Source organism: Monodelphis domestica, chromosome 3 (assembly GCF_027887165.1).
Source record: "Monodelphis domestica isolate mMonDom1 chromosome 3, mMonDom1.pri, whole genome shotgun sequence".
Classification (NCBI taxonomy): domain Eukaryota; kingdom Metazoa; phylum Chordata; class Mammalia; order Didelphimorphia; family Didelphidae; genus Monodelphis; species Monodelphis domestica.
Window position 1 is genome coordinate 322,309,104 of NC_077229.1, and position 24,732 is coordinate 322,333,835.

The following is a 24,732-nucleotide window of genomic DNA, read 5'->3' on the forward strand; positions in this document are numbered from 1 at the left end:
CTTTTTATGCATTGGTCTCCCTTGGCAGTCTGATAAAGTGTATGAACCTGTTCTCAGAAAATATTTTAAAATGAATAAAATAAGATATTTGATTATAAAGGAAACTGATTATATTTAAATATAGTTATTATTCTCTTACATATGCATATATTTACAAACACATACACCAAGTTCACCTAAGGCTAAGAACCCATGGTATAGAGGAAACCACAAATACTTAAATTCATGAGATCTCATCAATATGATTAACAAATTCAGGGGTGACTATCATAAGCTTTTCATGACTTTATAAGCATCAGATGTGATGCTTATAAATGTTCTCCTGTATATCTTCCAAAAGAAACCAATTCCAAACTCAATGTGCTGGCTTTAACACTATTGGTCATCCTCTTCTAAATAGTTCTCTTTTGGTTTTCATAATGCCACTCTATCCTGGTTCTTCTACCTGAGGATGCCTCAGCTTCCTTTGTTGGTCTTCATCTGTACAATACCAACTAACTAGAACCCCCAACTCTGTTGTGAACTTCTTCCTTTACTTTTTTCTATCCTACTTTACTTGTTGACCTCATCAACTTCTATCAGTCTGCTATCATTTCTATGCACATGATTCTCAGAATTAACCCTAACGTTTCTCCTGACCTCCACTTTTACATCACCAACTCACTTTTTAACATCTCAGATTGGATTTTCCAGATGAATATTAAAGTCAAAATGTCCAAAAGAAAACTTATTACCTGCCCCCAAACCCTCTTCTCTTTTCAAATCATGAACAACTGTTGAGTATCCTCCCAATCACCCAAGCTTGCACCTCAGTGTCATCCTCAACTCCTATTTCAAACTCACTCTAAGTAGTCAACCTTTTGCCAAGTCTTGTTATGACCTTCATAACCTCTCATTTTGTGTTACCTTCATATCACTCTGGTCTTTTTCAAGATCTCATCACCTCACAACTGAACTACTGCAAAGGTCATCTCTTTGGGTCTTCTTGTTTCAACTCTTCTCTCTCTCACCCATCTTCCACTTAGCTGCAGAAGTGACTATCCTATAGGGTAGATGTGAGCACATCACCCCTCCCCCCACTGAGTAAAATTCATTGGCTCTCTATTGCTTTCGGGATCCAATACCAAATCAGCTGTTTGGAATTAGAGGCCCTTAACAACCTTAGATTTTCATTTATTTCTAGTCTTCTCACACCATCCTGTCCTTAACATACACTGAGACTTAGTAACACAATCCTTTTTGCTGTTCCTTACATACAACACATTGTCTCGTTACTGCATGCTTTTCCACTGCCCCCCCCCCCTTTCTGGATTTCTCCTACTGATTTTCCTGGTTACAAGAATCCTTTCCTGCTCACATTCCCACCCCAACCCCAACTGTTAATGCTTTTCCTCTGAGATAATCTCCTAATTACACTGCATATATCTTGTATCTACATAGTTGTTTGCATGTTTTCTACTTCATTCCAATGTGATATCATTGATGAAAGGGACCATATGTCTGGCACATACTAAGTGTTTAACACATGATTGCCTTGGGGGCCATCCCCTACTTTTCTTAACATCATATTGATATCAATGGAACATAAGACTTCTATGGTAAGAAGAACTCCTGGAGCAGTTAGATAGCACAGAGAGACAAGTCTGGAGTTGGGAGGACCTGAGTTCAATTCTAGCCTCAGACACTTCTTATTTATGTGACCCAGGGCAAGTCACTCAATCCCCACTGCCTAGTCCTTATTGCTCTTCTGTCTTAGAATTGATACTGAGTATGATTTCAAGACAGAAGGTAAGGGTTTAAGAAAAAGGTCCTCAGAACTCAAGGAAGTGAAATATGGCATATTATGTTATAAAGAATTTTGGTAAAGCATTTTAAGGAGGATGTCTAGGTTAGCCATGTCTCCATTTTTCTTCAGACTACACTGCTGACTCTCTGGATTTTCTCTACCATACTTAGGCATAAGTATTCCCACCACTAACCCCTCAGGTTCCTTTTATATATTATCTTCTACCATTAGACATTATGTTCCTTAAGGGCAGGAACTATGTTTCTTTCTGTTTGTATCTGTATTTTCAGAATTTAGCATAGTGCCTGATACTCAGTAAATAATGAAATATTGTTGATTTGACTTGATTAAAGGTCAATAGAAGAAAGAGGGGGTGTTTTGCCATCAGAATAGAGTAATCAATTATTTCCATTGGAAATCATTGGTCCACTGGACCAAAAGAAAAAAGAGATGAGGAATTTGGGAAACAGATCCCAATACTAGCACAGAATTGTGGAAAAGCATTAATTGTTAATTCAGATATCTTTATATCTACTGGAGGTACTCTCTGTCAAAAATAGAGCAGCTAGGGGGCTCAGTGGATTGAGCCAGGCCTAGAGGCAGGAGGTCCCAGGTTCAAATCTGGCCTCATATACTTCCCAGCTGTGTGACCTTGGGCAAGTCACTTGACCCCATTGCCTAGCTCCTGCCTTGGGACCATTACATGGTATTGATTCCAAGATAGAAGGTAAGGGTTTTTTTTTAATAGAGCAGCTAATAATTTATCAACTTGATGCTAATGCTAATTTCATTCTTTAAAAGATGAGAGACCTGGAAGAGGAAATTCTCAGCTTTATCTCATTGTCACTAATAGGGTCAGGAATATATGCTGGGATGGAAATGATGAGAATATTTAAGATACATGATCATTCTCTCAGAGATTTTTCAATAAAGAGGAAAATTTGGACCTAGTCTCATGTGCCCACAGGATTTTGTGAAAGCCTCATTCAAAAGTTTTAGAGAAATTAAGGTAGGCTTTCATGAACTAAAATCTATATAGGAAGTTAATTCAGAAGAAATAGAAAACATTCCAAAATGAAATTATAAAGACAGGACAGAAAAAAAATCCAATGAGGAAAAAATCAAAATTGTCTAAGAAGAACAGCAGAGTGAGGAACAGCTCAAGCAACAGTAGAGTGGGGGAGCAGCCCAACACCAGCCATACCTGCTTCCACATGGCCTGAGGCAATTGAACAGGAGAGCAAGAAATAGCCCAGCAAAGGAGACTACCAGGAAATTGACAGCAGGGGGAACAGAATCCAGTTGGACAAAACAGCTGCAAGTTTCACCATAAGAAGTCAGTTGGGTTACACCTTCAGAGTTCACACTAAGAGATCCAAAGATTGCCTAGTCTACCAAGCATCAGAGAGGGCTACACTGCAAGCTAAGAATAGTACTCCCTCTACTTAGGAGAAGAGCAAAACCTCAACAGAAGGACAAGGTGATGGGTGGGGGATAATAACTAGAAAAATAAGCAAAAGACAAATAAAAAACATAATTTAGAAAATAACTTTAGTGACAAGGAAGATCAAAATATAAACTCAGAAGAGGACAACATTGGTAAAAAGAAAACATGCAAAACCCCAAGGGAAAACAAAAAAGGATGTCAGGCCCCAAAAAGAAATTTTGCATGAACTTGAGAAGAAGCAAAATAAATATAAGAAATTATCTAAGATTTAAGAATTAGAACTGAGAACCTGCAAAAAGAATATGGAAGCCAAAAATCCCCACACCAAATAAAACAACTCCATAAATAATAGAATGGGCCAAATGGAAAGGAAGGCCACAAAAAAAACCCAAAACAGAATAAAAAACATTGAAAGAAACAACTCCCTAAAAATCAGAATAGGTCAAATGGAAAGGAAGATAAAAAAATCTGTATAAAAGATGAAGGAAGGATCTTAATAGAGAATAGATACAACATGGCAGAATATGTAGAAATTGATTTAGAAATGCTATAGTTCAGGATAAACTGAGGCAGACTAGGGAAGCTCAGGATTCAAAAATTGAAGTTTTGAATTATACTGAGAGAAAAACATGAGGATCAAAGGGACAGAGCCTCAGTGCTTGAGGTGGATGAAATTATAACTGGCCCTGAGAGAATAAACTCAGAACTGCTCAAGTCATTTTGTGTCTGTTTTCTCTGCTAAGGAGAATAATCACCCACTATATAGGACAGAATAAAAATATCTAACATGGCATTAAATGCCAACCTAAGTAAGGAGATAGTAAAAGATCATCTAGCTGCCCTTCAGATCACCTGGTACAGATGAACTACATCACCATGCACTGAAAGACTTGCCTTTGTGATTACTGAGTCTGTAAATGATATTTAAAAGACCATGAGGGAAAGACAAAGGGTACAAGAAGTTTGGAGAAAGACAAATGTAATAATTTTTTATTTATTTTTGAAAAATAATTCCACAGAGAAGAAAACAGTTTGTAATATCTTTCAAAAGAAAAGAGAAAGAAACCATTTGCAAATAATAACCATGAGTACGACTTTAGTTCCTGGGAAAAATCTAGATGAGATCATTAGTGAGGTGGTTGGTAAAAGAAGTAACAATTACAAAGAGATGGCATAGCTTCATCAAGAACAGAGTATCACAGAATGATATTTTCTTTTGTGACAGAGTGATTAGGCTTTCATTTGAAAAGAGTAATAAATATTGAGTTTATTGACCTTTTAGCAAATGATTGGTTTTTTTTTTAAATCTCTTACTATTATTGTAAAAATTTGAAATGTGAACTAGGCAATTTGGAATTTGTTGAATACCTAGATTTAAAGAGCAGTTGTTAATTGTTCAAAGTTTCTCAGTGATCTGTGTCAAGATTGGTGCTTTTCAATATCTTTATCTAGGACTTGGATAATGGCATAGATGGTATGTAGATATGGTATATAGAACCATAGATGGTTCATCAAATCAACATTGACGTACAGCTACAAGGAAGAGCGAGCACACTGGATGACCAAGTCAGGACAAAATTTTCTTTGGGCAGCATCTAACATATTGAAATTTAATAGGGATACATTCCAAATTTTTACTAGGTTTCAGAGTATCAATTACAAACAGATTGGTTGGGGGGGGATAGATATCAGAATTGCATAAAAAGATCTCTAATTTTTGTGGATCGCAAATACAATATGCATCATCAATTTGATGTCACAGCTAAAATAGTTAATGCAGTTCTGGCTATATTAAGAGAGGCATTGCTTCTAGGAATAAGAAGATGATCACCTCTATGTAGACCACATCTTAAGGAATATTTTAATTATAGGCATCACAATTTTAAAAAGGACATTGATAATCTGGGGAGAAATCAAGACACTGAAGGGCCTTGGCATCATGTTAAATGAAGACAGGTTAAACTTAGAAACTGAGCCTTTTTAGCTTAGAAAAAGAGAAGATTCAGACAAGATACAAAAACTGTGTTCCATTATTTGAAGGGCTGTCATGTAGAAAGGAAATTAGATTTATTCTGTTTGACCCCAGAGGATATATCTTGTAACAAGGAGTAAAGCTTCAAAAAGGTAAATTTTCCGTTTGACCTCAGGAAAAAGTCTTAATTAAAGCAGCCCATAAGTAGAATGATTTTCCCTTGATTTGTAGATATTCAAGAAGAGGCTAGATGGCAACTTGTTGATTATGTTATTGTGGGAGTTCCTTTTGGATATTGATTGGGTGAGATTTCCATAAGAGTTCCATTTTCTCTCCTGTTCATATATTTCTTTGATAACATCTCTCATGGCAGTTGTCAAACTCAAATAGAGACTGTTCCTAGGCCCGTATATTAACTTAGAAAATGACATATTAACATTATCTTCATTGTATTGTATTTTTATTTGTTTTGTAAAACTTTTCCCAATTATATTTTAAACTGCTTTAGGCAGTACTTCAGAATTTTGTAGGCTAATTGCCAACCAAGAGTTTGATAACCTGTGTCTTACCCTATTTCTGCACAATTATTAGTTTGTAATATGTTATAGCTTATATCTACCATTACTTTCACATTGCCCTTTAAATGACATAACTTTAACTTTTTAAAGAATTCCCAACCATACAGCACTACTGGAAAAATACTGATGAATAAAGATGTATCATTGCTTGATGGAAAATTATGGACTCATGTGCAAGACCCCCTGCACAATTTCTAAGAGAATAAATAGTCAACCCCACTGCCCTCTTCCTAGTCAGTTATTTATCCATTAGGAGTGTCTAATGGGTCAATTCTGAGCAATATCAATTTTTTACTTAAGTAAGATTCCTATGTAGATTGACTGAATTTTTTGAGTAATTATAAAGGTAATTTAGGAAGAGGAAGTGGAGCCCAATGGAAAGAACATTGGATTTGTAGATACAGGACCTTTGAATGCAGAATCTTTCTACCTGTGTAGGGTCACCAAATAAGATTCTACTAGTGATCAATTTTATGCTTCCCTAAGATGACTTTCAAAAATAATAACAGTTAGCATTTATATAATGCTTAAAAGTTTGCAAAACACTTCATTAATATTATTTCATGGAGCAGCTGGGTGGCTCAGTGGATTGAGAAACAGACCTAGAAATGAGAGGTCCTAGGTTCAAATCTGATATCAGATACTTCCTAGATGTATGACTCTGGGTAAGTCACTTAACCCCCACTAACTAGCCCACACTCTCATGCCTTGGAACTAAAATATGGAAGGTAAGTGTTTTTTTAATGAATAAATATTATTTCATATGATTGTCATAACAACTATGGAAGGTAGGTGCTATTATAATAGCATATATCATTTTGCAGAAGATAAACAGCAGAGTTTAAGTGACTTTCCTCAGGGTTATACAGCTAGTAGATGTCTGAGGCTGGATTTGAATTCAGTTCTTCCTGATTCCTGTCCTATATTCTATCCACTGAGCCATGTAGTCTATTGACAGGAGTTATTCAAAATCTTAGTATCTGGTAGAAGCTACTGAACTTGTGCTCCTGGGATTTGCTCTTCTATAAACAAAGATCATACCAAGACATTGCACTGAATAGGACTTTGTGGAGAAATAGTGGACCAGACATTCATGATGGGAATTTGGAACTGGGATTCTCATTTAGTAAGAGCAAAAGGCAATTAATGAAATACCCAAATACTGTCTTAGAATTTACAACATTTTAAAAGGTCTCTAGTAAGTCAGATGGATTCTCTTTTAGAGATTTATGGGAAGACATTGACAAGAATAACAAAGGATGGGGAGGCAGGAACAGATTACAATTTGTACTGACATAGGTAATACCCACATCAACAAAATATCAAAGTAAATAAGTAGCATTTTTCTATTATTATTTTGCTTATTTGGACAGTAGGAGCTAGGACCCTAAGACCTGGGCCCTGGCTGATTCCCTACCCAGAGTCAATAATACCACATAGAAGGTCATGATCTCAAATAGATTTCTATCCTTTTTCTCTTGGCCTTAAAAGCTTCCTTCTCTCTAGTCAAACCTGTGGCGACAGCTTTTCTACGCTCAGCAGATTTCACTCTCTTTTCTTTTAAAGACTGGACAATTTCTTCCCTTTACGGTGGATTGAGAACCCATATTGGATGGCTGCTATGGGAGGTCCATTCGTTTCAGCCAGCCCCTAAAACACAAGCCTGTGAAGTTTTTTATGTGGCCTGGGCTGGTACATGGAGTCGACTGGACTAGGAGAGGAGAGAGCAAGTGGGGCTACTTTGTATAGTATAGAGTTACTTTGTATGGTGTTTGCATAGTTATATAGTATATACATTGTATGTTTGTATAGTGAATCTTGGATAGTTCAACTTGAACATCTACTGAGGCAGGTCTTTCATTCTTTTGAGCTTGTTTGATGGAAGAGTTATCTGGGAGGTGAATACTAGTCATTTTGCCAACCATACGACCTTAATACTAGTGAAAAATGAAAAATGAACTGACCATTTGGTTCTCACAGGGATAGATTAGAAGCAAATGTAACTAAACTGTAAAGACCCCATATTAGAACGTAAGCTCCTTGAGAGAGCTCCTTTTATTCTTGTCTTTCTTTGTATCCCCAGTATCTGACACCTAGTAGGCATTTTAATGTTGTTGACTGGTTGACTGACTGATATATGACTATTTGAGTAAGTAAAGTTCAGGAAAGTTCTGGCTTTCACGACCAGGTATGTTCCATGGACCTGGGTACAGATGCTTTGGCTCATTGAGGATATACTCCATATACTCTGACCCCTTAAAAGACACACAGAGGCTTTTTGTCTAGAGATTATGTCAAAAGAGATTGGATATCAAACTAGGAAAAAGCATTTGTGCAGTAGGCTTTAAAAGAAGACAGGCTTTGCTTTTCTCTCTCCTAATCGTTTTTCAAGGTAGCCTTTTTGTAGAGACATAAACAACATTAACTCTTCCCTTATGGTGTGTGTGTATGTGTGTGTGTGTGTGTGTGTGTGTGTGTGCTGGGGAGGAAGGGAGGGAGTAATTTTTTTTTTCCTGGGAGTTTAGTGCTTAATATATGAAATATGTTCTGAGCCTACTTAACAGATTCATTCAAATATTTAACTTAGATCAGAGTCCAGGCTCAGCACACTCAGGTTCCCATCTTCTGGCCCTCTAGGCATGATCTGCTCATCCTCTTGTTAATGATCTTCTCTGAGAAGGATGTAGTTACAGGAAGTAATACCCACTGGGCAATTAGCACTTCATTAAATTGCATCAGACTTTACAAACTTCTGAGGTCTTCTCCAAGGTTTTTTAAGTCACTTGTCTTCAGTGAGCAACAAGCAACATAAAGAAGAAGGGGCAGCTGGGAACTTGAGAGCCATTACAGGCTCACTTATGGAAGTCTATGCTCTCACTGCCATGTATAAATCGCTATCTTATTTCTTGCTGGTGAGAAGTCAAGAGAAATACTCTTCTGCTTCCATGCTGTAAGTGTAAGAGAATAGGCAGGCTTTCCTGTGATACTCTTGAAATTCAGAAGGAAGGAGGTAAAACTTTTGCATTCCTTTTTAAAGCCTGTTGAATGAATATCTTCTTTGCTCAGTGACTAGTCACTCAGGCAGGTAAACAAGAATTTATTTTCTTTAGACACTATTCCCAACCACAGAGGCCAATAAAGAATTTCTGGCAATGCATGGCCTTAGCAAGGGAACAGAGTATGTGTCTGCTACAGCCTAGCACTATAGAACCAAAGTGTACATGCCTGGTTTCATGGAAGATGTGCCAGTCCAGCAAATCAGGACACTCCCTCATAACCACTTTAAAAGGATTTTAGTATTTCACTGATTGAGGACATAAATTTGCCCTTTAATATAACACCAGTGAATAAGTGAAAAAGACAAGTCTCATGATTCTTAAATGATTTTGCTATCTATAAGATAAAAACCCATACCCCACAGGAATTTTATAAAATATTTCCAAAAGTATATTAAATGAAAATGTAAGACTATTATTATATGGAAATACTGTGGGTATGTGGGGGGTATTTTTTTCTATCTGGGGAAAATTATATCCATTATTTATGTCTAGCTCTGAAACCTGAGTTTCTACAAATATTGCAGTTAAACTCAGACCTATTCTCAATAAAGAACTATTCCTTATCTGAATTACCTCTATATGAAGAATGTTAGATATGAACATTATAATCAAATCTTGGGGAATATAGAAGGCTTAAATTCGACATTATTAAAACTGCTAAGTACTTAGTGGAAAAGACACAAAATTTTCTCTTTGCATTTCATTTTCTTTTTTTAATTTTATTATACGTTCCATTGAATTTATTGTTCAAGGCTACTGTGTTTAGCTACTTGTACCAGAAAGAGGAAAGAATGGACTATGAGAAAACTCTGTCTTCTTTAGAATATAAACTTGCTGATGGCAGGAATTACTTCATTTTTCTCTCTACATCCTCAGTGTCTAGCATGGGCACATATTGGATGTTTGTTGATGAATTGGTTGATTTTCAGTATTTCCTAAGACCAACCATTCTCACGAGTCTTAGGTAATTAACAAATCATATCAAGTTGGCATCTTCCTTTTCTATCTATGTGTATAACCATATCTGGCAATGGTCAGAGAGAAGCTCCAGGAAGGGATTTTGAGTCAGTTCGGCTCTTTTTAAGGGAAAAAATAGGAGAAATTCATGTTAAAATTATTATATATAAAACATATATTATAGAATATTAGGATCTATTATCTATTATTGCTGAAATAAACACCTTCCACTAAAGTTGTAATTGTCATGGTATCTCAAAAGGGAGAGTTTTGTCATTACAGTCACTTATTGGAATATATATACAAACATACTCAGAAACACCCTTTTCTCCTGAGAACTGAGGCTATATTGGTTTTGGTTTTATAAATCCACTATCTAGTAGAGTGCCCTGTACAAAGAAACAGAAATCCTTATTATTGATAGATTGCCTTTTTATTCTTTTATGATATCAATCTCAGTATTATAATGACCCATATTTTCACGCAAGTGGATAAGCTCCATTTTTATTTCTCATTCATTCCAATTTGCATTTTGATTTTATGGATATTTCTGGTAACGGGATGATTCTGAGCTCTTGCTTACAGAGAACCTTTATACAGAGAAGATGGGCTAAGATGTAGCCTACTGTCTTTAAAGCCTGAGGTACTTTATAATTTGTTTGAAATAAAGCTAACCCTGTTCTGAATTTGCATTTTTCATTATACATGGAAAATAATTTTTACTTTTACTGATATGAAAAATCCAGAAAAAAAAAACAAAATTTTAAGGCTACTATTCAATCTTCCATTTTTTTTTATAGAAAACTAGACATTTCTGGTAGAGTCACATATGACTCACAAAATATTTATAAAGGGATCTTAAAATAAAAATTTCAAAATAAAAATCAGATGATAGCTGATAAAAACTTTTTTATAATTTAACTGATCATGAATTTAAATGATTTTATACAATTGTAAAACAATTTTCTATATAGAATATTATTTATAATATTAAAATGTTGGACAAAATAGCTGAAGTTACTTTCATATGAATGTAGACTAACAAAAATCTCAAGATTGTTCTACTCTAACAGAAATATTTAAATAAAAAGAGCCACTGGGGAAGTGTCCCAAAAGTTAACCATGCATGTTGCATGTATATCAAATTTAATTTTATTGGAATGCAGACTACATATACCTCAATTATGTTTCATCACACTATTATTAGTACCTAAAATACCACTTTATACCCATGGGGTGCTCAGTTTTCAATTTTAAAAGTTGAAGTTGAACTCAAAGTGAAATGTTTTATAATAGTGGGGGAAAGCTCTTTCTAAAAAAAAAAATCAAAGGACTGATTTTGCTTTCTGAAGTGAGAATGATTTATATACATAATTCACAGGTCAGTTCAACAGCATAACAATAAAATAAGTAGCTTGCAACTACAGGAATGGAGAGTATGAAGATCATCAAATCAGATGATTCCAGGGCCCAAAAGTTTTGTTTTTCATTTGAATTAAAGACCAGACTACATATGGTATCTAAAATTACTGGGCAATTATTTGCTTAAACTACTTGAAAGTGATTATATCAGGCCACATACCTAGAGAGAACCCTACATGATAAGAAGAGCAAATGAAAAGAATATAAGAACTTTAAGGTCCTTTTCTCAGAAGATTTCACACTAAGGAAACAATTTTGATTTTTTTGTTCATGGCTCTAGGCAAATGATACCAATACCAATTTTAGGTATGCAGTTTTGCCACCTCGAAAAGGATTATGAAGCATAGCTAGGAGATGGGATTTTTTTCCTACTGTATGACCTTGATTAAGTAATTTATTTTGCTAGGACAATAACATAGGTGGTGTAGGGATGAGTTGCTTATTCAGATAAATCCTCCCAGTGGATGTGACTTTCTGAATCTGTCAGTCCTCCAAAAACAGGATTAACTCTTTCATGTCTTTATGCCACAAGTAATCTCTAATAAAGCAAAGGGAGCCAATAAAGAAAGTAAGAGATGATTGCTTATTAGATAACATTTCTTTTATCCTTAGCTAATAGAAGCACATAGGTAAAGAGAGGATAATGAATGTTTAGGAAGCTGAGCCTTCCTTTTTTTGCTGTGATATAAAGTACATAGAGGTGAATAATACCAAATAACTGGAAAAGGATTTTGGTTCTAGATTTTGGATCTTTAATGCTAGGAAGAAGGATTTGAATTTTTCTTATTAGGTAAAAGGAAACCAATCACTAAATATTTTTTGACAGAAGAGTAGGGGAATGACATGCCCAAATTTATGTACAATTAACATTTTTCTAGCTTTAACAAGAAGAGCTAACATTTATATAGCACTTACAAGAACACATAGCACTTATATATGTATATATTACTTATTTATGCCAGGTGCTATGCTAAGTGCTTTATGATTATTACAACATTTGAGTGTTATAATTTTAGGAGGAAGGTACTATTATCCTCATTGTACAGCTAAGGAAACTAAGGCAATAGAGACTAAGTGCCTTGCTAGGATCACACAGCTAGTAAGGATTTGAGGTCAAATCTGAACTCACGTCTTCCTCATCCCAGGCCCAGTGTTCTATCCACTGTGCCTCTCAAGAATGGATTGGAAAACTTGTTTGGAAATATTTCCAAGTAGTCGTAATGAATTTCTGCAGCACGGATGAATACAGTAGAAATAGAAAAAACAGATATGAGATGTTTCACAGATGGAATCAATAAGATAGTATGAAAGGTGAGATAGAGGTAATAGTTAAAAGAATAAATAAATGAGATTGTTAATGGAAGAAATATATAGGGAAGAGAGGACCTAAGACAGACTGTTTGGAAACACCCATATTAAAGGATGGAGAAGACAAAAAAAAAGAGTCATTTTGTTAAAAAGTTCACCATTTCTATGCAACATGTATTCTTGTTATTCTTTATAATTTGAACAATTTGAATTTTATTTTTAAAGTTTACATTCATAATAAAAATACATATTTTTAAAAGAAGTTACTAAAGAAAAGATAGGAAGAGTCATTAGAATGGTAGGAGGAAAACTCCAAGAATGTGATACCTTTTCTTGGTAATAGACATGCTTCTAGGCTAAGGGTATAATATAATAAGAAACAGTGGCTAAGTAAAAACCAAAGGCAAAAAAAAAGACACCTTAAATGTCACTGCTAATTTGGTTAGACTCAATGTTTAAGAATTCTAGTGACCTGATCTATATAATATTCATTAAAATTTCCCCAATGGATAAACTTTAGAAATAATTTGGGGGTGGGGATGAGTTAGTAAAAAAAAACAAGGAAAAAAACCCATAAGCATCTATCTTGAATAACATCCTAGAACAAAATCCAAAATATGTATTGTCTTAATTTTTAAGAGTAATTGAAAGCATTTTGGATTTGAAGTCAAAGGATGCAGTTTGCAATTCAGAATCTGTTATTACCTGTGTAATCTTGGGCAAGACACTTAAATTCTTAGTTCCTTCATTTTCCTCCTATAACATGTGAGAATTTGACCAAATGACTTTCAAGTTTCCAAATTTATGAGTCTAAGAAAAATTAAAAAAAGACATTCTCTGACATTTTTAACATCTATTTTTTATGTTCTGTGAGTTTCATTCTTGCCAGGGTTTTTTCTAGGGTTAAGTGTATCTCATCACATCATGCTTCTTTGAAGTTCAGCAATAATCTATGATATCTAAGGAAATTATTTATTAACCAAGACATAGTTTAACAGCATAGCTCACTAACCACATATACCTGTCAGAGTCAACAAGCACTTATTACATGTTTCCTATGTACAAACACTGTGTTAAGTGCCAGAAAATGTCCAACATATTGAAAGCTAGCAAGCTGAACTTCACTTTATGAAACAGATGAATTCCCTGAAGAAATAAATCAAATAACAGTTTAAACACACACTAGGTGGTACTTGGAATCTAAATGGAATCATAGAGCTCTTAGAGATAGACAGGGGCATCTAGGTGGGACAGTGGATAGAGAGCTGGATCTGAAGTTAGGAAGACCTGAATTCAAATCTGATTGTGTGAGTTGGACAAATCATTTAACCCTGCTTGCATCAATTTCCTCATCTATAAAATGAGCTGGAGCAGAAAATGTCAAACCACTCCACTATCTTTGTCAAGACAACCCCAAATGGGATTATGAAGAGTTGGACATGACTGAAACAACAATAAGAGATGGAAAAGACCAAAGAGCCCATCTTAGCCCATTCTCTCTGTGTATAGGAATATTCTCTATAACATCTACAATGAGTCATCATATTAATTTTGCTTGAATACCTTTAGTGAAAAGGAATCCTCTGTTTTCTGAGATAGATCACTGCATAAAGTTTTTGTTCCTACTTCTTCCCCAATCTTTCTTCTATATGAAAACTCTTCAGTTGAAGGGTTTTATTTGAAGGTTCTTAAAGGGTTAATTATCCTGTTAGCCTAAATTTTTCCATTTCCTTCAAACCATGCTTTTATCATGGTTACTGTTCCATAGAGTTCTTTGCATGTTGTCTTCCCCATTTGATTCCATTCTCTTCTTACTTTTACAAATCAGAACATTTGTCCTTCTCTGATCTTCTTTTCTAAATGTTCTTTTGTGATTTAGAAGTCTTTCAGCAATCACATCCGCCTGTTCTTACAGTACCTTTAATGTACTTTTTCCAGACCCCATCTTTTGATACCTGGAAAGGCAACTTGTTCTCTTGAGGGTTTATTTGAATAGAACATTGAATCTGGATCCACGAAGACCTGAGCTCAAATCTGACCTTGGACACTGATTGATCCTCAGCAGGCTACTTACATTCTGTCTGTCTCCATTTTATCAACTATTAAATTAGGAGGATTAAAGCATCTACCTCCCAGGGTTATCGTAGGGATCAAATGAGGTATTTGTCAAAAACACTGCCTTGTATGCAGTAAGCATTTAATAAATCCTTCTATCCTTCCTTCCTTCAAGAATTGTACAGGGTAAAAAAGTATGAATAAGTTATCATCTGCAGCACTAGAGACACTATGTGCACCAATGAGATAATAGGCATTGTGGTGTCTCACAGTAGGGCAAGTAATTAAATGAATATGCCCAATCAACAAATAAATTACTAATTAGCCAATTCACAAATATAAATCTATATAAACCTATTTATAACATAAATTATATATAAATCATTTAAGAAAACTCAATGATCATAGGTATAGTATTCAGAGGAAGTGACAGCAGAAAGAAAAAAAATGGCTATAAAAATGAGTAAGAATGATGAAAATCATCCTATTTGTTAAAGCAATCTATTTGTGCTTCCCCAGTGATGTAATTTTCTTTCTATTTGTTCAAACACAAGAAAGAACATTGTTTAGAGCTCATAAGGATACTGGTGAGAAAAGACCACCATGAAGATACTAGTTCAAAATAATGGTGAGATAGATTTTAAAATTTCCAGGTGAATTACATTATGATCTAAAAAATTAGCTATAATAATTGAATAATACCTAGATGCCTTATATTTCATTGTACATTTTCCTTCTGATTGCATAAATATTCATAAGGAAACACCTATAAAAATTTCAAAACCCTCTGCTGAAACTAAGCAGTGTGGTTCTTATTAATTTTAATGGGAATCATGCGGTTGCATTCCCACTTACTTCTTTGAGAATGTACCTCCTACTTTCTACCATTAAAGAAGTTGTCAAATATGCTTCTGCATGTTTGGGTTTTATGATCTAAAAATATGCTAGTTGGATCATTTACCGTCTACTTAGAAACATGTTGCTATTATAGCATTTAAAAATAAAGAACATAACTCTGTTATGACAAATTCTTCAATATGCTACTGCTGTTGCCTTGTCTTTAGAAAGTGTTTTATCTGCACCTTCTTTTGAGGATCTACTTTCTCAGAGATGAAAAATCCCTAATGAACCTGTGACCAGAATTGATTCTAATATTTGGATGATCATGTGTGGAGTCAATTTTCTACCCAAATATGCAGAACTATTTATTTAAAACCATATTTTTTTACATTTTCTGTTCAGATTTACTCTAGTAAAGTAGGAATTTATTCCAATATTGGCCACTATCCAATTTCTTAATATTTTTTAAAGGAAAAGTGAAATGATAGCTAACATAAGTGAGTACTAGAATGGAACAAAAGGGATAAGGAATAGTTTCTTGCTCATGCTAACAAATTTTGTGAATGATTCTGTTGATCTAAAACCAAGAATATACATAGGGACTGTAAAAAGAAAAGAGAATCGTTTATCTACAATCTCATTTTGTGGCATTCTGGTATGAAACTTTAAAAAGATTACTATAAGTAGGTACTTTCATCTTGAATCTCTCTTCTTGGACACCTAATTATAGATCCTTTCTTCCACTTATTAGACTTCTGAGATGGTTCTTACTGTAGTTTGAATCACTGAGTTTTCCTTGAATGGGAATTGATAGACTTCTGTCTCTCACCACAATTTAAAACAGAAGGAAATTTTTATAAAAATATTTTCAAGAGGTAGTGTCGTCCAATGGAAACTTATAGTTTTGAAGTGAAAAGACACATTTTCAAATCTAACTTTACTTATTTATTAACGGTTTCACCATAGATGAGTAATTTAACCTTTTTGGACCTCACTTCTTTGTTAATAAAATGATGAGGTTAGACACAATGGTCTCAATGGTCCCTTCCAGATCTAAAACTATAATCTTCAGATTTGTATCTTAAAAGAGTAAAATTATGATTTTCTGACAAATACCGTTTTTAATTTTTAGTTATCTTATAGCTATACCATGGTATAGTTTATGGAAAGATTACCTTTTCCCAGTAAACCTCTCAGTGTTCTAAGTCAATACTGTTGACCTCAAATATAAAGAGATCCCTGTGGGATACATATTGATTTTTAAAACCACAAATTAACATTATTGGTGTTATGTTATATTTTCATTTGTTTTATTAGACATTTCCCAATTACATTTTAATTTTGTCTGCTGGTGGTCATGAGTTTGGAACCTTTGTTAAAATCAACTCTATAAATTGCAGAAAAAGAATCAACATGCATGGGCAGAAGTTCCTCATCGAGGAATTTCCTATAAATGGATAATCACAGGTCTAATCTCTATTCTTATAGCTACTTATGATGCTCGGGTAGTATCTTCATAAGAATGAAAATGATCACATGGATAAACTATAAGTGAATTTATACAAACAAAGCTTTCTGTCAATACTTCATTATCTTCACCAGTTCCAAGGGATTTAGGAAGTATGTAGTTTCTACACATAGATGCCTCTGGGGTAGGGCATTCCTCTACTGCCCTCCCAACCTGTCTTATTAGGAAGTCAACCATCTTGCTCACCTCAGTGCTCTTTACCAAGATGAGAGAGACCCATAGCAAGAGATGAATTCCAGCAGGAAACTTGTATAATCCAGTCCATTCATCACCCCAGTTTCCTCCAGCATAGTTTTTTTTTTCAGCATAAGATACCCTCTCTCATTTATCTTTTCTATATACTTTTTTAAACCCTTACCTTCTGTCTTAGAATCAATACTGTGACTTATGAGAAAGAATACTTTCCACATTCAGAGAAAGAACTGTGGGAATAGAAACACAGAAGAAAAGCAACTGCTTGATCACATGGATTGGTAGGGATAGGACTGGGGAAGTAGATTCTAAACGATCACCCTAGAGCAAATATCAATAATATGGAAATAGGTCTTGATCAATGACACATGTAAAATCCATTGGCATTGCACATCAGCTACAGGAGGGGTTTAGGGGGGAGGGGAGGGAAAGAACATGAATCTTGTAACCAGGGGAAAATATTCTAAATTAATTAAATAAAATTTTCCAAATTAAAAAAAAAGAATCAATATTATGTATCATTTCCAAGGCAGAAGAGTGGTAAGGGCTAGGCAATGGGGGTTAAGTGAATTACAGTTAGGAAATGTCTGAGGTCAGATTTGAACTCAGGTCCCCCCATCTCTAGATCTGCCTCTCAATCCACTGAGCTACCCACCTGCACCTTCTCTATATACTTTTAAACTGAAATATTATTAAATGCTATCAAAAGATCTCACATCAGGATATGTATGTCAATTCTTCTACTAATGATGAAAAAGTTAACACTTGTGCAGACTAAATCAATGGAGATTTTAAACTTATTAGCCTTTTCCTTTTATTAGCTATGTTCTACATCTCACATATGTAAAGCACTTAGCTCAGTGTCTGGCATATAGCAGACTGACATCTACTATTTATATAACATTTTAAGGTTTGCAATCCTCTGAACCTCCTATCTACCATGCTTCTTGCCTGCTTGCCTCTGAACTAGAGGATAAAGTGAGAATAGAATCTATTGAACACCACCTAGAACTCCAAACAAAAACTTCTAGGAATATTAGAGCTGAAATTCAGTTCTCCCTGATAAAAGAACAAAGGATAGAAAGAAAGAATCCACGTACTAAGTATCCACAGTTAAAATCCCACAAAATTTAGTAATCATTACTATAAAAGACTATAGAGCTTGGACTATTATTCCAAATGTTAGAGGCTTAAAACCAGTTATAATATACACATTATAACTGAATATGATTGTTTTGGTACTTATATGAAGAGAGGAAGGCAGAAATGGACTTTTAATTAAATGACTTCTTTTGAAAATACTAGAATTGCATAGAATATTCATAGAGCAAACTCAAGAAACAGGAGAAACATAAAAAATACATTTTGAAGACCTGCATCAGTCTCTCCATGCTCAAGAATTTTGCAGCCAGGAAATGAAAACAGAGAAAAGCCAGGCTTCCATTGATGGTGTTAATATAGTGGCCTTTCATCATTCTGGAACAGATGAATATCTCTGTTTAAGGAGTTAGGAGAAAAAGTAACAGGTAGAAATCAGGTAATCTCTGGGACACCTGCCTTGAATCAGATAAGATTGCTGAATGTTTGCTTTTCTCAAAGAGAGATAATATATATGTATATATATATATATATATATATATATTTATATATGTGTGTGTATTCTGTTTCCCTTAGTGTCCATCATCTTCCTATGTTAAGGATTGAAATGCTACTTTAGAAATATTGATGCAACATTTTATCTCTTTGCTGACTGAGAGATGGTGAAATCAAGATGCAGATTTAGGCATCTGATAATGTTCAGATTACAAAGTAAACCCAAATAATTTTGTTTAATTAAGTTGCCTATAACATATATAATTTTACATTAGACTTTCTAGAAGACAATAAAGGAATGTCACAGTCATTCTCTTTAAGGAAAAAAAGAGGATTATTGAAACATTTTTAATTGTACAGAAGAGAGTACAGAGAGGCCCAGAGAACATCTTTAAAATTAATGTCCTGAATTTATTACCAACTTAAAAAAACACTAGCTAAAACCTCCAGCAAGTATCATCTGCAATGGGAATAAGTTACAAGCCTTCCCAATAAGATCAGGAGTAAGGCAAAGATGCCCATTATCACCACTATTATTTAATATTGTATTAAAAATGCTAACTTTAAATAAAAATTAGCAATAAGGAAAGAAAAAGTAATTAAAGTAGACAATGAGGAAACTAAATTGTCACTCTTTGCAGATGATAATCATGCTATACTTAGAGAATTCTAGAAAATCAACTAAAAAACTAGTCAAAATAATTTACTTTAGTAAAATTGCAGGATATGAAATAAATCCACACAAATCAACATTTCTATATATTATCAACAAAGTTCAGCATCAAGAGTTAGAAAGAAAAATTCCATTTAAAATCTTTCTAAACAATATTAAATACCTGGAAATCTACTTGCCAAAGCAAACATAAGTATTATATGAACAAATACAAAATACTTTTCACACAAATAAAGTCAGATCTAAATAATTGGGAAAATATTAATTGCTCATGGGTAGGCCAAGCTAATATAATAAAAATGATGATTCTAACTAAAATTATTTATTTATTCAGTGCCACACCAATCAAAGTATTAATTAAATGTTTTGTAGGATTAGAAAAAAATAACAAAAGTCATTTGGAAGAACAAAAGGTGAAGAATATCAAGGAAACTAATGAAAAAAAAGTGAATGAATGTGACCTAGCAGTATCAGATCTCAAACTATATTATAAAGTAGCAGTCATCAAAATAATCTGGCACTAGTTGAGAAATAGAATGGTGTAACAATGGAGTAGATTAGAATCACAACATATAGGGGTAAATGACCTTAGCAAATTAGTGTTTGGTAAATCCAAAGATACCAGCTTTTGGGATAAGAACTCACTACTTAACAAAAACTACTAGGAAAATTGGAAAACAGTATGGCAGAAGCTAGGTATAGACCAATATCTCATATCCTATACCAAGATAAGGTCAAAATGGATATATGATTTAGATATAATGAGTGATACTATAACTAAATTAGGGGAACACAATAGTTTACCTAGAGGATCTTTGGAGAAGGGAAGGATTTATAAACAAAAAGAGATAAAAACTATTATAAGATATAAGATGAATAATTTTGATTATATTAAATTTAAAAGGTTTTGTACAAACAAAATGAATGTAACCAAGATTAAAAGGGAAACAAAAAATTTGGGGAAAGATTTTTATAACAAATTTCTCTGATAAAGGTCCAATTTCTCAAATTTATGAGAATACAAGCCATTCCCCAATTGACAAATGATCAAAGGATATGAACAAGCAATTTTCAGATGAAGAAATCAAAGCTATCAATAATCATTAAAATTTTTCTAAGTTTCTCTTAATTAGAGAAATGCAAACTAAACAACTTTGATGTACCACCTCATACTTAGCAGAAGGAAAGTGATAAATGTTGGAGGGGATGTTGCAAAATTGGGACACAAACGTATTGGTGGAGTTATGAATTGATCCAACCATTCTGGAGGGCTATTTGAAATGATGTCCAAAGGGCTATAAAACTGTGTAGTAATTCCACTACTGGATCTGTATCCCAAATAGATAATTAAAAGAAGGGAAGGACCTACTTGTACAAAAATATTTATAGCTACTCTTTTTGTGGTGGCAAAGAATTGGAAATTGAAGGAATGTCCATAAATTGGGGAATGGCTGAACAAATTATGGTACATGTTGGTGATGGAATACTATTGTGCTATATGAAATGATAAGCAAGATTGTTTCAGAAAAAAGCAAAATTAACATTATAAAAGCATGACTTCAAAAGGTTATTATGAAAATGAAATTATAATAATGCATTTTATGATATTATATATTATATAAACCTTAAAGTACTACAGAAATATTAACTATAATTATTCCTCGTGCACAATATGAAGCTATTGGAGCTAGATGAATCCATGAGATCATATATTTGGGGACTTCTAGATATGGAGATTAAAACTTATTCAGGGCCTCTCATTTTGAATGATTTAGGTTGCTAACTTTTTTCACAAGAAATCCAATCAATATTCTTGAGAGCCTTCTATTAGATGATAGTACAGTTAAGTAAATTTATCAATGTAAGAGCATTCCTTTTGTGACAAGCTACAAGATTATGTTCGTGGCTCTTCCTGGTTTACTATTTACCTTTATATATCAATGACTTGAATGAAGAGGTGGAAGACGTGCATGAAACAACAAATCCCATAGAAAAGGATGGTGAATACACTATATGACAGAATTAGTATTACAACTTTTCTCAAAAGACTAGAACAATGGAACCAAACCAAAATGAAATTGAAAAGGAATAAATATAAAATCTCCATTTATATAAAAATAAGCATGTCTATAAGAGAGGCTCTAGGGGAGCCTAACTTTAAAACAGTTCATGTTTTAAAATTCCTTGCTATTTCAGTTGCAATAATCAATCAATAAGTATTTATTAATCACCTACTCTGCATCAAGCACTGTGCTTAGTAGTGGGGACACAAATTCAAAAAGGAAATGATCTCTACTGGTAACAATTTGACATGATGGTTAAAAATACTAATGTCTTATTTCCATATTTCTAGGATCTGTTATTTCAGGGTATAGTTAATACTCTCCTGCTATGCAGACCAGGACAAGTTGACATCTTAGTAGTTTCCCTTTATAAGTTACTTTGGTAGGGGCAACTAGGTGGCTTAATGGATAGAAATCCCAGCCTGGAGACAAGAGAACCTGGGTTCAAATATGCCATCAGATATTTTCTAGCTATATGACTGGAAAAAATCACTTAATTACAATTGTCTAGCCAATAACATTGTCCTGCCTCAGAACTGATACTTAGTATTAATTCTAAGATGGAAAGTAAGGATTTTAATTATATATATGCATATATATATACACATATATTTATATTTATAAATTTCAGTTCAGGACTTGTTGATACCTCGTCATTGGTAGAAAACTAAAAATAGAATGATGGATTTTGTATTAAGTTCAAGGCAATTCAACTAAAAGGAGATAATGACATATCAGGATACTTTTAAAGAAGGACAGGGATAACTAGGATAATGGAGAGTTGGGAAATAATGCTAAATGAAGAACAATTGGGGGAATGCTTTGAGAAGAGATTCAGGAGTGATATCTTCATAAATATCTGAAGGATTGTCCTGTGAGAAAGGACAGGATAAAAATTACAGTAAAACTTTTGCTCAAGAATTAGCACTCTGAAAGATATAATCTATATATACACACCTGTCTCCTAGGTGATGTCTTCTGTGCTGTAGAGAGGGGAAGGAGAGGTTGAGATACTTGTAAATAAATCTATAATAAAAAAATAAACTGAAAAAAAGAATTAAATCTCTGAAAAAAAAAAAGAATTGAGTTCTGCACTAATGGAATGGGTTAGTTTACCAAAGGGTCAGTTCCCTAGTATTGAAAGCATTTAAGCAGAGAATGAGAGATATACCAGCATTGACTAAGAGATTGAACTAGATGATCTTAAGGTATCTTCTATTTTTTAATTTTATGGAAAGAAAATTTAGAAAGTTGGAAATAAAATGTTGTGGGTAGCAGAGGGAGGATGTTTCTAAATAGCTAGGAAAAAAAATGCAGGTTTCGGAATACAGCCAGAAATTTTTCTGCCAACCTCCCAGAAGTAAAGCGAAATGGAATGGAATGACCATGGTTAGTCAGTCAGAAATCTTCCAAGTTGTAGGAAGAGGTAACCAGAAACATATTCTTCTACAGAAATAGGTCTCTCAGTACACTCGAAATTAATTTAAACTTGCTCTCTGTGTTACAGATAACATTATCATTTTTAAAAATTCTTGCCACAATGCTGTATTGCTTTTTTAGTTGCTAAGAATCGTGGGTGGTCTGATTTGATATTTGCTTTAACAATCAAGACAGGTTAGTTTCCATACTTATTTACATGTATTAGATTACTACTACATACAGAAAACTTTGTGGGGTGTTGTGAGGGATACAAAAGCAAAAGAAGATCTTATCTATAACACCCTCATTTAAAATTTATTTTTATTTTTATTTTTTATTTCGTACATTGTTCCTTGGTTACAAAAATCTTTTTATTTCCCTCCCTCACCCCCCTCCCATAGCCAATGCACAGTTTGACTGGGTATCCCCTGTGTTCTTGATCAGAACCTCTTTCTATGTTGTTGGTATTTGCAATAGGGTGTATAACACCCTTATTTTTTTTTTTTAAAAACCCTTACCTTCCGTCTTGGAGTCAATACTGTGTATTGGCTCCAAGGCAGAAGAGTGGTAAGGGCTAGGCAATGGGGGTCAAGTGATTTGCCCAGGGTCACACAGCTAGGAAGTGTCTGAGGCCGGATTTGAACCTAGGACCTCCCGTCTCTAGGGCTGGCTCTCAATCCACTGAGCTACCCAGCTGCCCCCAACACCCTCATTTTTAATAGAGATGTTTTCAACATTTAGTAAATATACACATTTTATTTACTCCCATGATACTGCTATAATAAAAATATCAATACATAAAGATTATAGTTAGTAAATTTTCAATAATTAACAAATATAAATATAAGAATATATGTAATAAATATGGTTATTATAACAAATTACATTATGTAAATAAGATAAATTATATGAAGCTGATATCTTTCTATACTATCTCTAGTTTAAAAGTCCAATTTCATATCCCTTTGGATCACAAAAATAATCCATTAAAGACACAAATATATTTAATAATATAGCTAGGTACCAATTAGTGCAAATAATGGGTTCCCTGAAGTGGTTACAAGTATTTGGACTTTCAGTGTTTGAAGTTATAATTATGTAAACTATGGCAATTGGTTCCAGCCTAATGGAAATATGCCATGCAAATGCAAATAATACAACCACTCCAGGGGCTTCATTATTTGCATTTATTAGGACCTGAGTGGCATCATTTATGGAGAGCTTTCTAGCTGTAAATGCTTCACATATAATGTCTCATTTGATATTTACAATAATCTTTGAAGGGGTTCAGTTATTATCTATCTTCATTTTACAGATGAGGAAACAGACTGAGAAAGGTTAATAGACTCACCTATCATCTTACCTACAGATGTCTCATATAGAAGTCAAACTTGGGTCTTCCTGACTCCAAGTCCAATACTACCTACCAAAGCTGAAGAAGGTAAATGATGATTTTAGAGGGTATTATTTGGGGGGTGTTAAAGGTGCTAATTATGCTAGAAACCATTGTCATTCACTTTAACATTGAGTTGGTAGATCATCTCACCAAATGATGCAATGTATATCCTTTGCACATGAATGAGAGCCATAAAGCTGAAAATTAAGCAAATCTTATGATGACTCCACAATCTGCAAAATGGCAAACTCCCTGAAATCCTTTCCTCAGCTATAGTCAGAGCTAGAGTTGAATAATTAATTATATATTGATGAGGTCTGATAGAAGAGAGCTTTGAATTGATGTTTGAAATGTACATAAGAATTGTCAGAATACACTCTATTTGTAGAGAGTTTATCAATTTTTGGTAGCTAAGTTCCATTCTCCTACCTCCCACTGTAGCTA

The 24,732-nt window shown here is 34.0% G+C and overlaps 1 protein-coding gene across 9 annotated transcripts in view; it reads right to left on the reverse strand.

The window, feature by feature from the left end:
* The window catches only part of EYA1 (EYA transcriptional coactivator and phosphatase 1), a 225,279-nt gene that overhangs the window by 167,396 nt on the left and 33,151 nt on the right, over positions 1-24,732 (reverse strand). The window contains exon 1 of one of the 9 annotated variants that reach the window (XM_007486980.3): positions 907-1,262. The exons of the other annotated variants lie outside the window; for them this stretch is intronic. Coding sequence (XP_007487042.1) covers positions 907-912 — 6 coding nt within the window. The 5' untranslated portion in view covers positions 913-1,262. Of the gene's footprint in view, positions 1-906; positions 1,263-24,732 lie in introns of those variants that run through there. 9 annotated transcript variants of the gene reach the window in all.